Below are 18,923 nucleotides of genomic sequence, written 5' to 3' on the forward strand. Positions count from 1 at the left end.
AGAAGGACAAGCTGTAAGGTGATGCAAATTGAAGAAAGTGTCACTAAGATGTGCACATGCTCTCATATTCAAGCACCGAGTTTCAATCAGTGGCATGTGGGGCATAAAAGCCAGATCAAAAGCAAATTTTTTCAGCCAGAGGAAACCTCAAGAAGCGGGTAAAGTCTTGAGGTATGGTTATGCGATGCCTCCTCTTCGTAGTCGTGCCAGTTATCACTACTTGTTGCATACTGAGAAGCATAGAATCCTTTAACTGAGAGACCTTGGGTTATCACTCCGGCAGACTGTTATGCATGTAGGCCAACGTATCAGCATTGATTTTGTTGTTAAACCAGTGGTACGACCATTTCTCTGAAGTTTCCCACGAGGTATCTTTCGACACAACAACGTGAGGCCGCTTGTAGTTTGTGCAGCTGTGAGCAGCCGATGTGCTGCAGCGTCTTCAGACTTATCTCCCATTGAGCACATCTGGGACGTCATTGGTGGACAATTGGAACAAGTTTCTCGCATGCGTTATAGTATATCTATCTGGCTGTAGCAGACCAAATCCACTTTTCTTTTCACTTTAGTGAAGTGCTGAGGGAAGGTAAAAGTTTTACATTTTGATGCAAATATGGCATGCGCCAAAAAGTGAGATTTTTTTTTATACCACAAAACTGACGTAAATTGTTTGATAAGTGGAATTCCCATCGCAGGAATCCAATTCCAATGTGCTGCAAAAAAGAAACTGAGCAATGCCATGTCTTTATTCCAAAATGGCCCATTTGAAAATCTGTATCGCCATAAAAGTTGTTTACTTGTCATTGCTAGCGACAGCGACGACTTCCGCTGTAGAACAGAGATGACCAGTACTTAGGCCTCATGTCCACTAGCTAAATGAAATTGCGGAATCCGCAGTGGATTTTGCCCATAGGGAATCATTGGCCATCCGCGGTCCATTAAATTGATTTTTGCACCTGCGGATGGCATTTTAAAAGAATTTTTCACGCGTGGGTGAAAAAACGCAACATGCTCCATTTTGCAGATTTTGCAGATTCTGTGCAGATTGTATTTTTCTAGTGGAGATGAGGCCTTAGACTGTTCTAACTAGGATGATCTGCTGATTAGCCAGGAACTCTGGAGCACATGCAGAATAGCTCCCAGCCCGGCCACCTACTACCACTGCCCTCTGCGGTTTGTTTGCATAGAAGAGCTTCTCACACGAACTCTAGAGATCGCGGCGACCCAACAGATCGTCGCACTTTGGATTAAGAAGCATGCAAGCACCGGCCATCTCTGCTTCATAGTGGAGATGGTCGATTTCCCTAGCAACGGACAGTAAACAACTTTAAAGAAGTTATAGGTTTTCGAGAAAATGAGGCATTTTGGAAAAGACATGGCCTTGGTGAGTGCTTCAGTTTCCTATTTGCAGCCCATTGGAATGGGGTTCCTTTGATATGAATACCCCTTTAAATTCCCGGCATGGAATCCAATGTATCTTGCCGGGCAGCGCACAGAGGCTGCTCCATACACTGAGCACCAGCATAATGACCCATTCCTTTAAATAGTTTTCCATAGTTATAACACTATTTTATTACAATGAGGCCGAGCTCACGTGACCGTGTGAGCTAGCGTCCTGTGAACAGTAGCTTTGCACGCCGGCACGCAGCAAGCTTGCAATGACATGCATACTTGCTGCATGCACTATGCGATTTTTATCACGCGAGTAATGTGTGCACAAAGAAAACGCTGGTGTTAGTGGCCTAATATAAATCAATGGGCTATTGGCATTGTGTGTTGGGTGGAAAAATTGCGCACGCAACATGCAATTAAAATACACTTGTGGCATATTCAAACCATCAAGATGTTACATGGAATAGAATAGAAGGCTCTGCTATACCTCCAATTCGTATAAATATTATACAAGTAATATGATCAAACATTCTTTACAGCAGTGTAAGTGTTAAATCAGCAAGATTTTTTTACTAAGCTCAAAATAATTTAATTTCTGATACTGGAGCTTTTGTCTTATTACGGGCAAAGTCTCTGTCTATTCCACTTACATAAGCAATAGAATTAAGCTAACACCATCACGCATGCAATTTGCCTCTATAATAATGGAGAAATCTCAGTTTTTCCATTGAAAAATCTGCAACATGTATCAGTAAATATTATGAATCTTTACAATAATATTCCAATATTTTCATCTGCTAATAGTAACAGCATTTATTATCTATTGTAATCACTACACTACCAGTTAAGGGCCATCTACTGGCCAAATTGTGTACTGCAGGCAGTATAACCTAAGCATCCCAAGCTCCCTGATCAGCCTTTTAATATGTCCCCTCCCCCTTCCATCAGTCTGCAGGAGCTGGTGCAGAGATTAAAACAACACTGGGTTCTGCTAGAAAGCATCCAGCTTGCAATAGTCTCCTCTCTGTGATGTATCTGGACTTGCATTGTGAATTTAGATGACAGAATTGCACATGTGGCTGAATGTAGCTTTGGAGAGGATCATCTGAAGAGGAGTCTTTAGGAAGCTGCTGGTGCTGCAGTACTGGAGCTGTTCTTCCTCTCTGCTGAATAAATATAGAACTGTGTGTGTATGGGGAGTGTCTTGTAGGACTGCCTGCCCTGTTGTGTGCATGCATATATATACAGTATGCCTGGGTGTCTGAACTAAGGCTATTCCAATCACAGTAGAGAGAGGAAGGACTCAGCTGCAGAGGCAGCAGCATCAGCACCACTGCTCCCATCCCCTGCTCTCTATCCTAACCTGCTGCCACATGACCATTCTGGGATTTTCCTCTTCAGACTACACATCATTTTTGCTCATCCTCTTCTCTTTTGCATTCTTAGCATTTTAATCATGACCTCCAGCAAAGAGGTAGCAAGTTTGTTACTTGAATGTTGAAGAAGAAGAAGAAAAAGGTCTCAGTGACTCAGCCAAGGGTCTAGGAGAAAAGGGGGGTGGGTTTGATTATTCTTTAAAAGCGAGAAACCTTGTTTCATTCCACCTGCAAGAATACCCCAAATCAGGAGGACATAGAGGAAGCAAGTTGCTGTACTTACCTTGTGGGATCTGGAGTTAATCCTGAGAAGCCATGGTTTGGATTTGCAGAGCCAGAGGGGTTGCTCTTGTCCTGGGGATTTGGAGCTACCTATACTGCAGAGCCTGGAGTGCCACCTCTGATTCCCGTAAGTCTTATCATTGTCTTTTCTATCTCCTTACTTCTTGACTTGTTTTTAACATTTTGTTTAGAAGCCCAGCAGTGGGGATTTGTTTAAGTGGAGCAGGCATTCTGCTCATGAGGATTCACTGCATCATGGGCTGTCAGCAGTTACACTGTACATATTAAGAGTTGGCCCTTCTTGAAAGTTCTGCATGATGGTATTTTTCTGGAGCTTTAATTTTTGCATTTTTTTTATTGGCACTTGGAAGGAAAATATTTACTTGGATGACATGTGTTACTTGAAGATGGTTATTAATCCCGAAGGAAGAATAGTGTTGTAGAATGATGCTGCATAAACCTTATAAGAAAGTGTGAAAGAATCATACTGTATCCCACATCAGAAACTACATATGGTTATCAGTTGGAAACAATGTATCCACAGTGCTGTTGTATCAGAAGCAGCACAATACAGGTGTATTGTAATGAAGTTATGGCTTATTGTATGGTGCTGCATACCCAATTGCTCTGTAATAGGTATGCATCAGATGCCAATGGTAAAAAAAAAAAGTTCATTCTACAGTGAGTCCTTATTTTATTGTGAGAAGCAATAACAGTGTTATATTTAAGGCCTATGACTTATTACGTATTATCTTGTGATAGACACAGTAAATCAAATATGCATAGTGCCTCATTATTAATACATGAGAGTTGTGTTCATCTCCTTTAAGTCACCACCTGCCTTATCATAAAGTTGCATTAGAGTCAACTATTGAATGCACTTCTGATTTGACTATTTTGAGCGCAGCTGCTGGATCCTGACAGACAACTACATTCTGTAGCCCATGTGGTTAATAGATTAGCAATAAGGAACATCAAAGTGGGAGCTGTCATTGGGAATTCTTGCTAAGTGATTTAGCCCTAATGCACTTCCCTAAGACCATAAATAATTCCTGTGATTTTCTGAGGAGCTTGTAAGCAGCTGGAAGTTGAGTAGGAAAATGATATACCGTGATAGTAGCTTAGATATTCTTCAATGTATGTTTTACTGTAGGTGTCAGTACAGTAAATTATGGTTCAAGTAACTTTTGATGCATGAGTCTTATCTAGACAGCAATGGACCATTGTCTTTGGTTTGGGCTACACATAAACTTTGTTGTATAGTTGTATTGCAACAATTGTATCAAACACACCTGATTTCTTGACTAAACAACTTTGCATGATACTTTAGTCACATGACTTTTGCAACTCATGTCTTCTTCACACTGAAAATGATAGATGTGTGATAGCCATGTGAAAGTTTCATTATGGTACTCTATGACTATAGAGAGGTGCAGTGTATTCCTATGGACTGTGCCTAAACCCAAGGATGCAGTCTTTATGTGTTAAAGGACTGTTTTAACGATTGACATTAGTAATTTTCGAGATTTTTGCTAATGATATCTTAAAAGAGCGTTAAACTTGACGTCTACATTCGTTGAACAGTTAAATGCAACCACAGGCCAGAATTGTGAAAGTCCAGAAAATATATTTGCCCCCGTAGCCTATATTCTACCTCCGATGTCTGAAGTTCGTCAAACCCCTAAACGCATTCATATACATATGTGCAAACGACATTAGCCCTTTTGACTTTACCATATACACTTTAGGTTCAATGCTCTTTTATGGTAACTATTGCCTAATGAGTAAGCACCGCTTGAATGAATTTTGAGCATGGTAGCATCAGCAAGGTATATCTAAGTTTTTGGTACTTGCATGTATTCCCATACATGAGAACTGAAGGTACTGGATACAAAATGCTTGGAACTTTTTTATTTTATTGATTTACTCCATTGTTGTGTATTATTATCTGCAGATACAAGATCTGCTGTTATATTTATAATGTGTCTACTTGTTGTTACTAAGGTGATTTTCTTGATATGCAGATTTTAGATTTTTGCTAGATATTTGTGTGTAGAAAGTGACACGTTTGACTTTGCGACGGTAGAGGTTTATAGTCCATAAAAAGATTATAAAAATATACTAGAAATGCAATGAATGACTTTAGATGAATGAATGTAAGCTTATTACAGTGTGAGTGAATGGCTGTCTTCAGTTTAGAGTACTTTCACGTGTGCCATTTTGATGCACTTTTTAGGCAATTTTTGAAGCCGAAGCAAAGGAGAAGATCTATAAAAAAAAAAAGAAGTAAACATTTTCTATATACTTTTGCTTCCATTTACAATCCCTTCCTGAAAAATGGCTTCAAAAGTTGCATTAAAAAAAACAGCCGAAAGCGGCAGCTGTGAAAGCACCCATAATACTATACTTGAAAAAATATTTGACTCAGCAGATAAAAGAAGAGTGCAGGTGTTACCCTTTAAGATGCTAAAATCAGACAATTCACTTGTTTTGCTGATTGCAGCTAAAGAGATTGCGCTCACTTGCCAAGAATGTAGTCAGAACATTGCATTCTCTTGGTTTAATTTCATCAGCTTTCATATTTTACAAAACAAGTAAGGAAATTAAGAAATGGAAATACCAGTTTTTTTTCTGCTCCTTCATTCTCGCTATTCCAAACTTAACATAGACTCCTACTGGTAATGTGTAATCGCTTTGATTGCTTCTTTAATCATTAAGATTTAGTGCTTTGGACCATTTACTGTATTGCTATATGTTTCTTCAGAATAAATATCTATCATGAACAACTCAACCAGGAGAGGTCATCACTAGACAAGAGTAAGAGCAATGTTCATTACATAGACTCCTACTTCCGCCTTAACATTCCATTCTGCATTTTTATACAATATCTTTAGGATCAGAATATTATTATTATTGAAGCAAAACAATTAACTCAGCAGGAAAAAGTGCAATATTTGCAGGGTAGGAGAAGAAATCCATTTTTTTCTGGCTGCATTCGGTATGATATCTGGATCTCAGCAGTATTTCTACTGTACTCTAGTAGTCAGAGAGGTTCAGTACTTCGTACATATAAAACCTAGACAGCTAGCAAGGCACTGGTTACGGATCGCCATAGCAAGTCTCCGGCGTAAGTGCTGACACATCAGAATAGGCCTTTTATTCACAGTAAGTGCCATCAGGTTCAGATGTGAATGGTGCGCACTGGGAAAGATGAGATGTTTAAAAGCATTGCTTATGATTTACGCGAAAGTTCACGACACCCGTGTTGCCTTCAAGCCGTATTCCCATAACTCACAGACTACTGGCATCTTTCCATATTCTTCTGTTATGGATACTGAGACCTTGGTCGCATAACAATACATTTAGTATATGCACTGCGAGTTCAAATCCAACATTGAACAATTGTTCTTGGGTTCTAGTACTTGGAGGCATTGATTACCTTAATTTAAGATTCTAGTGCGTAAATAAATTTTTAAAAAATCACAATTTTAGGGTGAAGTCACACGAAAGTATATCGGCACGGTTTTCACGCCGAGCCGATACACATTATCCTCGTGTGCAGGGGGGGGAGGATGGAAGAGCCAAGTGCAGGAACTGAGCTCCCGCCCCCCTTTGCAATGGGGAGAGGTGGGATGGGGCGGGGCTAATTCGCGGAACTTAGCCCCGCCCCTTCCCATTACAAATAGTGCAGAGGGGCGGAGAGGAGGCGGAGAGGGGGCCGGGAGCTCAGTTCTTGCTCCTGACTCTTCCATCCTTTCCCCCTCCCCTGCACACGAGGACAACGTATATCGGCTCGGCGTAAAAAACGAGTCGATATACGTTCGTGTGACTTCACCCTCAAGACCATCCTTACGTTTTGTCCAATTAGTTGTTCAATTGGTATATTTTTAAATACAGAGAGTTAACAGGCCTATAATTTCACACACTGTAAAACCCCCTCCGCCATCGAGAGCAGTTGGCAGAACTGTATGGTTGGTTCCTTGATTAGGAGGATCCCCTCTTTTACTATAAGCATAACCCCAAAATCAACACCTCAGCACTAGGGAATCCTATAAGGAACTGTAGAGATCCAGATGGAGGGATAAAGCTGAGCAGATGGTCACTGGGGGACATTTACCAACACTGGCATTTCCAATGCCAGGCTTAGTACAATTTCCCTTGGCACATGCCTCTACATGTATTACTCATAGCACCTTCCCGGAAATGAACACCAAGTCCAACCGGGCTTACATTTCTGGTATAATTTATGCCAGTTAAATCATTCGGCCCAGATTGGCTTGACCCCTCCCAACAAGCCCTGTTACTTTTCTAAAAAGTGTTGGGACCGGCAAAGAAAGAAAAAAAACTGTAAGGTTTTGAGTAAAGAACCACTCCCGCAAAAAATTTTGACTTTTTTTACACTGGCGTAAAAAAACTTTTGAAAGGTTTTCCATTATGATTAAGACAAATACAAGGAACATTTTTACAACTGTCTGCCTGGTTCAGAGGCAAAAGGGTCTTGACGACTATGATCACCCTGAAAAAGACCTGTTATGTCGTCATATCAAAGATATCATTGCAGCCGCACTGATTCTAATGATATCTTTCTGTAGTTTATACTTCATTTCCACTTACAGGCTGTTCTTAGATTCGGCTTCTGGCGCTGTCAATGTGTCAAGTGGACAGTCCCCAGTGCTCACTGCCAGTGGGTGATGTCAGACTGGATTGGCAGTGAGTGGTGGGAACCACCTACTCGGCACATTCATATCGCAAGAAGCTCAGTCTAAGGTTGACTTTCCATAGGATGACTGTCGGGCACTTAAGAACCCAGTAGCCATCCAATCAATTATCGCTCCTGTGCTTTCATGGAAGAGCCATAATCACTCACTGAATGGAGGTGGGGCGAGTCGGACATTTCTTCCGGCCAGCCAGCTCCATTAAGGGTAAACAAGCAGTCGTTCATAGATGAACAACTAATAGTTACTTGGTAAGCTAAAAACTAAATTACTCAGACAAATGAGCAATTCTCACTTACTTGCCCTGTCGGGTGTTGTGTTTATACAGAACAGTTGCCCGTGTAAAGCGACAATTGGCCCGTGTAAAGCCACCCTAAAGGAGAGCCTATACAGGGAATGAAGTTTTTTTTTAAAAAGCTGAGGTAGAGTTAGCTTTGCAGCTGCTCCCCCGATGACCTGAGGACATGACAGGTTCTTAGAAAGTTTATGTCTAAGCGTGAACGTTTTATTGCTCATGTATAATAATTAATTTGCTAAAAATTACCCTTTGGGCCTAGACAAACAAAGATGGCCGCACCAACCTCTATGACTACCTGATGCACATAGTGCATTAGTATGCATCATTAGTCGAAGGCTCTTTTTGCATGGAGTGATTTATGATTCACATAATCGAGCGATGACAGAGATTATTTGTGCAGCCTGTTCAAACAGGCAGAAAGTATTCATTCACGAATCATTCAGTCATTCACATTCTCTATACCAGTGAATGTGAATGATTAAACGATCACTACTTACACGCAACAATGATATTTACGCCTGCATAAAATGAATGACAGATGAGAAGCGAACAAATTCTCATTCGCTGTTCAATTGTTGGCCATGTTTACGCTGAATGATTATCATTCAAATTTGCGCAATCCAACGATTTTTTCGAAGATAATCGTTCCATGTAAAAGGGCCCCAGGACACTACAACTGCACTGATTAACTGGTGCTGCCCACATGAGCATCATTGACCAGTAAGAGCAGTATATAGTGTCTTAGATTACCGGTGCATACTAATACAAAGTATGCATCCGGTAGTCCGAGAATCGGTGTGGCCATCTTTGTTTGTCTGGGCATGGAGGGTCATTTTAAAAAGTTACCACCGAGCGCTGCATTTACAAATTTGTCGGTTGCTATTGGAGGAGGGATTTTTTTCTACATCAGATAGCCGTCTGGTACAAAACTTACACTTTCCGCAATAGGAATCACTACAGGAAGCTCTTTGCAGACTCTGCAAAAGAAAGAGGGGCTGCTTACTGCTGCTGTGCAGAATTGTTAATGCAGCTCTGGACTGTGATACATGCTGTAATTCAGGATCAAGTTTATTTCAAATTACAAGTACTTGGAGCTGATTTCTAGGCTTTACCCTTGGAATTGGGAGCGCTCTCCATAGTGACATATGGCACCTCTCTTGGTTTCAAAACTATTTACTATGTATGTTTCTCTGAAATATGGAATGGACTTCTGGTTTTTGAAATTTTTCTGCCAAGCAAATGGTAGATGCCCCATAACCCATCTGTGGCTAGACAGTTGTCGACTGTAAATATTGTGTGATCTGGCACTTTCACATGTGCATGGGCCCAGATTAATAAGGGTTAGAAGCATCTTAAAGGGGTTGTCTTGTGAATACAGCTCACTGTAAAGACATTCAGGCTGGCTCCTGGTGTTAATAGTTGATCACTGGGTGTAGCTGCTTTTGACTGCCCATACATCCCTTCCAGCGGCCACTACAGGGTAAATGATGTATTACATGAAGGGAATTACAGCGAATTGCCAACCATAGAATACAGAAGTACCGGATGCCGAACAAATGTTTGTGGTGCGCTATACCTTTAATGTCGCACATATACACTATTCACGTAGTACGACGCTCATACACTTAAGTAGAGTTAAAAGCTCGCTACAATAATACATAGACATTTGCAGGTCGGCGCTGTGCGTTCACCAGATTGGGAAGCACTTTTACTCCTTGGCTCCTGGCTGTGGCTTTTGCACATCATAGGCAGCCTAACCACAGGTAGCCATTCAAGCTTATCCTTGATGTGAAATTCAGGATGCATAGATATACTTAAAAGGAGCCCATCATCACTTATGAGCACCATAAACTAAGTTTACGACCTTATAGGACAGGGGCCAAAAAGTAAAGGAATCTGCTTTTTATACTTATCTGCCTCCCTGTTCCCTTGTTGACAGCTCTGGTAATCGGCACTCAGACTGTGCATCAGACTTATCCCAGCAGTCAGCGCACATACATTGTTCTCTATGGTTGTGCATGTACACTGACTGCACAGATGAGTCTGATGTACAGTCCGCCTTTCGACTTCCAGAGCTGACCTCAATGAAACAGGAAGCCACAGAAGTATCAAAAAGCACATTTCTGGACTCTTTGGTTCCTGTCCTATAAGCCCATAAACTTTTTTTATGCTGCTTATATGTAATGAAAGGTTCCCTTTAATGAGGCATAGGTTGCTTCATGAGACCTTCTTCTTAAAATCCTGCCTTTAAAGTGATTGTACCATGACGGAAATTTATCCACTAGCCACAGGATAGGGGATAACTTCCAGACTGGTGGGGTTCTGACCGCGGGGATCCCTACCAATCTCGAGAACAGGGCTTTGGCATGTACTGAAGTAAGGGTAGTGGTCATTGTTCATGCACACCGCCACTCCATTTATTTCAGCGGCACCGCCAGAGATAGCCAAGCCTTGTTCTCAAGATCTATTGGGGTAAATTCACCGATCGGAATGTTTTCTCCTTTCCTGTAGATAGGGAATAAACTTTTCAATCATACAAACCCTCTTTAACTTGATTAGAAGGGAATCCCCTAAAGATACTAAAGCAGTTGGACAGCTGTGGTATGTTGCACTCTCACTCTCAAGCCCCAGTTTAAGGCCCATTTACACGGAGCGCTGATTGCTCAAAAATCGCTAAAAAGCAATCGTATGAGCGATCATTGTCGTGTCTAAATGCGTGGCTATCATGCACTTTTTGGACACTGCTAGCTGATCATTAAGCTCAGGCCAAACTAAAAATTGTCATTCAGCCTTATCAGCAGTTCTCCATAGGTAGTGCTGATAGCATTGTTTCCCATCGGAGAACAAAGGAACTGAATGCAGATAAGAGCCCTCGGGCTATTAACTGCTTTCAGTGAAGGCTTCATTTGCACACTTAATTGCTCTTAAGTAGCTGAGTAGCTACTTAATAGTTTATGTAAAATGATCGCTTAAAGCTGTCACTCAAACTGTAGTTTGAGCGATCTTTGAGCGATCATCACTCTGTGTAAATGGGCCTTTACATGTCAGTCACATTTTATAAAAATAAATTATCAAAATAGTTCCCTAGAAATCAATGTATAATATGGATTCAGCATTCATATAGACTTTGGGGAAAGGAGATGAAAGAAAAATGTACAACTGCAGATATCAGACATTCATTTACCTGATGAGCTCCCTTATACCCAAAGTAGCCTAAGGGTGAAGTCAGATGAGCGTTTTTGAATTCAATCAATGGTTGAGTGCTGCCTGTGATTGGCTGAGCGCTAAGCCAATCAGACCCAGCACTTTCTGGAGGCAGGGATTTTTAAATCCCCAGCCAGGAGAAAGTACATCAGAACAGTACCGGGGAGCCAGCGAGAAGACACGCCGGAGCCCCAACAGTGGCGGAGAGGTGATGTATATTTTTTTACAGCAACTAGGGATGATTTTCAGTGAAGGGCATATATTTTAAGCCCTTCCACGAAAAATTCTGCAGGGGTTGCCGGCATCCTATTGCTTTTAATGGGGCAGCTGCAGCGCCAGACTCATAGAAAGAAATTGTATGGAGCTGTGGTCATCTGCATTTTTAACATGTGTAGAGCGCATTTTTTTTTCCGCGCACATAAGTGCACAAAAAAAATCGCTTATCTGACTGAGCCCTATGGGTGCCTTCACACTTGCGATAAAATCGTGCGGTTTTTGTGCGATGCGAGAGTGACTAAGAATGCAGAATTATGTAACCAATGATTTTAAATGGTTTCCTTCATATATGCCATATTTTCACTTATACGATATTGCGTGAAAAATCGCAAAATGTCCTATCTTCCTTCATTTTACTTTATCTTCCATGTTTCCCTATGGAGCCTCCTTTTTAATGCACCGCAAAGCACAAAAATTGCAATCTTCATACGATGTGTTTTTAACATTAGAAGTTCCTATTGTTGTTCCTGTGAGAAAATCGCTGCAACATCACGCAAAAAAAAGTGAGAAAATTGCAAGTGATGTTTTTGCGAGAAAAAGCAGCGCTGATGCTCAAAAATCACAAGAAAAAAGTTGCGATTTTCTCACTCCGATATCCAGTATGAAGGAGCCCTTACCACTGCACAAATAGTCATTCAGTGTTATCCTTGTTCTGAAGGTCAAGATGCGTAATTATTTATTAGCATATGCAGCAAAATACACATTTTAGCAATTCAGCTCTAAAGAACACTAGTGGCCACGGAAGGGTACGGGGGTCAGGTTTTTTTTGCCTCCCGTACAAGTGATATCATCAGACTTATTATCCAGTGTATCACAAACCCCTTAAGTTTTAAACCTCCAGCCTCAATAATACATTTCATCTAAAACCTTCCTGGAGAATGTTTAACCTCCTTTTATTTTTTGCTTAATCTGAAGCCTGTAGAAATCTATCTCACTTTCCAGTTCTCTCCGATTGCAATGTAGCTGGAGCCCTTCAGCTGCTCGCATGCACAGAAGCCCGGCAATGCTGGGAATGACGGGAAATACAGCCTATTGAATTTTCCACTTATTGCCGTTCCAGATAATGATAATTATTCTGTGTCCATTCTTCACAATTGTATTTTGTACAGTCTGCAGACTAGTTTACAGAGATTCATGGCCATTACAAGTTACCAATCGGTTTATTTTGGTACCGGTGACCAATATTGACCATTACTAGAGAGGACTCGTCAATGTTTACCATCTACAGTTATTATGTTGGGTTTCCTGATTTCAAAATATTATATGAAAAGTATATTTCTGGGTCTTCTGTTCCTCACAGATTGCGGCGAGATACATATTGCTCTTTTCTCAGTCCTGACATCTAGAGTTGCTCTGAAGCAGTTCTCAGCTGATAATTATGTACAGGAGGAAGAAAAGTAGCACCTATGGAGTGTGATCTGTTATTATTGCTATAAGGGCTCCTTCCGCAGATGTATCTAGGGCACATTTGCGCACGCAAAATATAAATGCTCTATATACAAAGGATAGAACCCGTTGATGTTAATGGCTTCGGTCTCAATAACGGTTTTGGTGCGTGCAAAAATATAGGAGCTTCTCTATTTTACGGTATTTTTACTCACCAAGGGCACCATAGGAGTCTATGGGAGGTGCGCAAATGCACGCTCTAAGTGTGGGCAAATGTGGAATACGCTGCGCAATTCTGTGGAAGAACAAACACATCCGGGTCTCATTAGGCTACATAGACTTTTAAATCAGGGTGGGGGGTGTCACGCCTGCATGTGAAATGGCCCTGTATGCCAAAAAGTACAGTATTATGCACTGATATGTACGCAAATCAACCTCGTTCACTGCACAAATACATTGCGCTGAGGCAAGCTTATTTGTGCATATGCCACCCTAAGTCACAACTAGATGATGTGTACCAAATTCATCAATGGCGCACATTCCGGGGGTGTTGGGTAAAAAATAAAAGCAAATCTGATGTGGTGTTGTTTTCCTATAGTTAGAAGCGCCCCAAATCTGTTAAACCTACTGGTATTAATACAGAAGTTCCGCCCTCTTTTATTAAACTTTTAGGCCTCATGCCAATGGCCAGGTCAGATATCGAATGCAAAATCTCACAGCGGAATCAGATCTGGTGCCCCCCAGAGACTCTATACTCACCTGTCCGAATCTGCTGCGAGTGTCTCAGCCGGTGAGCCAGCGTGCATGTACAGTACAGCGCATGACACGCTGGTGCTGAGCTGTGATGCTGATTCCTGCAATACTTATGCAGTCCCCACAGTAGAAGTATTGCAGGACGGACGGCTTCCATTGACTGCAATGGAAGCCGTCCGTGCAATTTTCCGCCCAAAATAGAACATGCTACGATTCTCTTCCATGAGCGGAAAGTTTAACACAGCATGTCTATAGATGAACATTGCTGCGGAATTCGCAGCGGGTGTCTGACTGCGAATTCTGCAATGATAATCCGTCCGTGGGCATTGAGCTATATATATATGCAGTTTGGATGTACCGCCTTTTCATGAAGCCCCTGCCACTATATATATATATATATATATATATATATATATATATATATATAGAGAGAGAGAGAGAGAGAGAGAGAGAGAGAGAGAGAGAGAGAGAGAGAGAGAGAGAGAGAGAGAGAGAGAGAGGCTTCGTGAAAAGGCGGTACATCCAAACTCCATATTTTCTGATGCGCTAATGTCAAGAAATGTCAAGAAACTGGTATAAATCCAAGGTTAAACAGTGACTAATGTATTTCTATTATAAGACATTTAGAAATAAATAACCCAGTTTTCATCGAAAAGCAGCCTTTAGGCATTATGTTCGGATGGGAAGAGAACTGTCTGCACTGACAATACATTTTAAAAATCACATTCATGCCGGCAAATACAGCAATTATGCAACAATGTACAAAAAGAGGCGCTCCCCTCCCTATATACCAATCATAATGAGTTAACCAAGCATGAGTTTGAATCCATAGATCCGACTGGTTGTCCTAATTCATAGTAGCCTTTATATTTTGTATACTTGCATAATTAACCTTTTCATGACCAAGGATCCTTATCGCACCTGCGTCCAAGTAATATTCTGCTCCTACTTTCAGAAAATCATAACATTTTCTGGGTGACATATCTATATAAGAGCTTCTGTTTTTTATGGAACAAGTTGTGTGTTTCAATTATACCATTTAACCCTTTTGGAAGACTGGTGAAATGGGGAAAAAAAACAAGTTGCGCTATTTGGTTTATCCTTTTTATGTCGTTCATGATACAGTAAAACTGACATGTTGTCTGTATTCTGTGGATTAGCATGACTACAGCGATACCAAATTTATATAGTTTTGCTTATATAGTAATACTTTAAAAAATACCTTTTTTGAAAAGTAGGATTGCCTTCTGTCGCTGTGCCTTGATCCCCCATAACATTTTATGGGACTCTGTGAGGGGAATTTAGGACTTTTTGATTCCTATTTATTCAGGTTTTTTTTGGAAATGGAGTGACCAAAAAAGGGCAATTCTGCCATGCATTTCTTTTTTCTAATGGAGGTAACCATGCGGGACTAATAATGTGATATTTAAATAAATTGGACCTTTACTGATGTAGCAATACCAAGTTTAGAGGGTTTTTTTTTTAATACGACGACTGGGGAAAGTTATTTTTTTAGCTTAGAGTATTTTTTTACTCTTAGAATAATTAATAACTCGGTATTTTACTTATTTTTACAGATTTTATTAGTCCCTAATTATTTGATCACTTATACAGTATAATGCAATACCACAGTATTGCATTATACTGTATTTTATTAGGTTGCCTATGAAAGGTGTGCTACAGGCACATCCCAAATAGGCTAATAATCCTGTAAGCCCTGGGAACCTTTAAATTGCAACTGATCGGGGCATTTAAAGAGTTAACAGCCATGATCAGAGTTCTCTCCGATCGCAGTTGTTGTGGGTGGGTGTTTGCTGTCAGAGCCGGTTCGGCTTCTAAGTCTACTACATACACGGCGTATCCTATGGATGGCTATAGCCGTCCTAAGTACATGAGATATGTGTAGTTAGGAAATATATAGCTGTATGGCTAAAGCAAAGGGGTTGAAGAGGTTGTCTTACCTTGACAGCTCAAATGACCACCTGATCACCATCAGCCTGACTTCTGGAAATGATAGTCTGATTGTTGCTGGTTCAATTTGTAAATCCTCTAGAAATCAGCTGTTAGGCTGGGCATGTTAATTGTATTTTGATTGGTCAAACCTGCCAATTTCAGTGGGTCCGACTGATAGCATAATGTGTATGGCAGCCTGTTGATGCTCCCCCAATGACAGATGTCAGGGTAGATAGGGATATGTAATTGGATTTCAACTCCCCGATCCTTTTGCTCTTGGGGAAATGAGTAAGTACTAGAGCGTTCATGTATACAGGGTCAATAGCTGTCTTATGGGTATGGGTATGGGTAGCCTTATCAAGGGAGGACGTTAAGGTTATCAATACTGTATATATCACCTGCGGCAACTTCAGGAGAAATGTACTATTACATGTCAGCCTACTTAGTGGCTTTTTACTATGGCTCATAGAGAGGCTAGGATAGAGGAAACTACCCTTAATGATGCCCAATGGGGTATGTGGAAAGTAGTTGCCTTAAAGAGAAGTTCCCAAAGTGGAGGCTCAAGACATGAATGTACTAGATAGATTGATAGACAGATAATAATTCAATTATATGGAGAGGTAAATGAAGTTCCCTGCACCTCGTATCTTGTCTTGTGCAATCAACAGAATACTACACTGACAGTTCTGTCGGGAGAGGGACTGTCAGCATATGACAGCAACCTCTCTTTAGTCTCCATTCACAGAATATGAGGAGCAGGTGCGGAGAAATCACATTGAAATGTATGCAGTGAAAATGAAATCCATTCTGTGAATGGCGAGAGGACAGGCGCTGGCATGTGTGAATATAGTGACTGTATTTTAGTGACAAAAGGAAGAATACCGGATTCCTGTTTCCCTATTATTGCCTTTAAACTGTAAAGAAGATGATTTGGGTAATGGTGGCATATAAGATACAGTAATTGCCTAATATATGTGCATGTTCACAGTAGTGTGCCCTACTAAGGAGTATGAACATCATAGAGGGGCCGTTTGTTACGTTTTGTCATTACCTGGAGCAAAGACCTGCTGCAAACAGCATAACCATATATTGCGTAGTTTCCTATTTATTTGAATGGTTGGCATGTAATACTGTGTTTACTCCTTTTGTTTCCCAAACTCCCTTGAAATTACAATGAAAGTGGATTTCCAAGTCTTAAAACCTGATGGCCTGCTTAACCTTAAGGATAGGCAATCAATGTTAGGTCAGTGGGGTCAGACTCTTGGCACCTTGCCTATCTGCTATTGGATGGGGACGCAACGAGCTGGTATTGCAGTGTAGTCCTATTCACCTTAATGGTGGTGAATTGTAATACCGAGTACAATTGCAACAGAGTGCACCTAGTAAACAATGAAGGGGGCAAAACCTTTGCTGGAGCATCGTAAACCCTTCAAGTAGATGACCATCAGGGAATGGTAATTACTTACTTTTTAAAGTTTGCTTTCTAACATTATATACATATACACTGTACTCATTCAGATTCAAACTTCATAGGACTGCAGTACTTCCCGCTTGTTGGCAACTTCTCTTACGTGAGTCCCTACTCATTTTGGAGCAGCACCACGACAACCACCCCTATAACAACATGGCAGACCTGTTCCCTCAAAATCATAGCATCACAGAGGCAGAGACCACAACATAACACCACCAAAGAAGGGAACAGATCCAAAAAACTCTCCATTAGGTGGGCTACCCACTAGCGTGAGCGAACTCGTTGCATGAATAATGCTGCAATATCGCATTGCTGTTTTGTGCGGTTACTGAGTTTGCGATGCGGAATTCTTCTGATTGTTTCTGCAGCGTAGCGCAAATGGTAATGTTGCGTTGCGTTTTTCACTCAGCCGCACCGTGTAGCATCTCAGCTCAAACCCGCAACATATACGTGTTGCAATGCGATGTTACAGAGCCTGCCATAGACTTTCATAGGTGAGGAAAAAAAGGACCACGCAGACAAATAGGACTGGCAAATGCGCAACGCAAAGCTAATAACAGCGCAGGTGGATAGAGACCCATTGAAATACACGTGTCCTTGATTTTCACAGGCTCACGCTGTCCCGCAACGCAGCAATGCTCACGCTAGTGGGTAGCCCACCCCTATATGTGACTCCAGTCAACAGTCTGAGAGCAAATATTTAGACATTTTATGGCTGGGTTGCAACGCTACGATAATTGTATATGGCTAAGTCCATGTCCAACGGCAGCACCATTTTTCCAGTAGAGGGGCATCATTACTGGCCAACTCATGCCACATCAGTTAGCTCAGATGTCGTGGGGTTGTGATGCACATAGTAGCTACAGCATTACCTTCTAGACTAATGCAGTTTTCTACTAATTCTAAACACCCGCACTAAATGCATGAACAGAGGTGTGCTGATACCACAAAAAAGTGAAAGAAGAGACAATGTAAGTAAATGACAAATGTAGAAAAACAAGGCAGGGCTCCAATTCCCTTTGTGATGCTGTATGGTAGCAATAGCTGGTTACTGGTATTGTATGATCTGTACAGGGGGTCTATTTGGGAATGAAATAGTCCTATGATGTAGACACAGAATTATAGTCTAGGGCATTGTATCGTGGTTGTGTGTGGGCACTAGATGGCAGTATTATTTGGACACTCTACATAAAAGCATGATGATTTTTTATAGAGGGACATTCGTAATTGGTAATGAAGGCATAGATCTACACTAATGGCTTAGATAGTGGAATCCTTTTTTTAAAAGTGCATACTTGATGTTGGATGTTTTGGCTCATAAATCCATTTTTGTGATGATACCATAAAATGATATATAGTTGGAAAGATAATTTCATGCAGAATTTAATGCGACAGAGTTTATGACGTAATTCGTAGTAACACAGCAGTTAAATATAAGTGAAGTAAAACAATATCAGAAAACAACAATATTCAGAACTTCTCAGCAAGTCAGTTAGTACAAAGTTAGGAAAACCTTTAGTCTCAACCTTTACTCTTTAGTGTGACAGACCGCTCCCCATTCTAGATTTCCGTGAATCGCGTACTCCCATGCTCCCCTGTGGCTGAACGGCTCAGTAGCTTTTGTTTAGTTGCCAAAAGACTGGTATGAGAGGAGGTTGCGTCGTCAATTTAGGCCTCATGCACATGGGGCAAATTTAATTGCAGATTCCGCGCTTGTCAGCAGGTGCGGGCGATCCGCTGCTCGATGTGCCTATTGATGTGCGTGGAGATTTCTCTCTCCACGCGCATCAGTGGATTTTATTTCCGGCTGCTCCTTG

At 41.2% G+C, this 18,923-nt stretch overlaps 1 protein-coding gene across 1 annotated transcript in view; it reads left to right on the forward strand.

The window, feature by feature from the left end:
- Positions 1-2,684: 2,684 nt before the first annotated feature.
- CNTNAP2 (contactin associated protein 2) overlaps positions 2,685-18,923 on the forward strand; it is a 1,903,897-nt gene continuing 1,887,658 nt past the window's right edge. The window contains exon 1 of the mRNA XM_066585040.1: positions 2,685-3,177. Coding sequence (XP_066441137.1) covers positions 3,084-3,177 — 94 coding nt within the window. The 5' untranslated portion in view covers positions 2,685-3,083. The remainder of the gene's footprint in view (positions 3,178-18,923) is intronic.

The sequence above is a fragment of the Eleutherodactylus coqui genome, chromosome 12, assembly GCF_035609145.1.
Source record: "Eleutherodactylus coqui strain aEleCoq1 chromosome 12, aEleCoq1.hap1, whole genome shotgun sequence".
Lineage (NCBI taxonomy): Eukaryota > Metazoa > Chordata > Amphibia > Anura > Eleutherodactylidae > Eleutherodactylus > Eleutherodactylus coqui.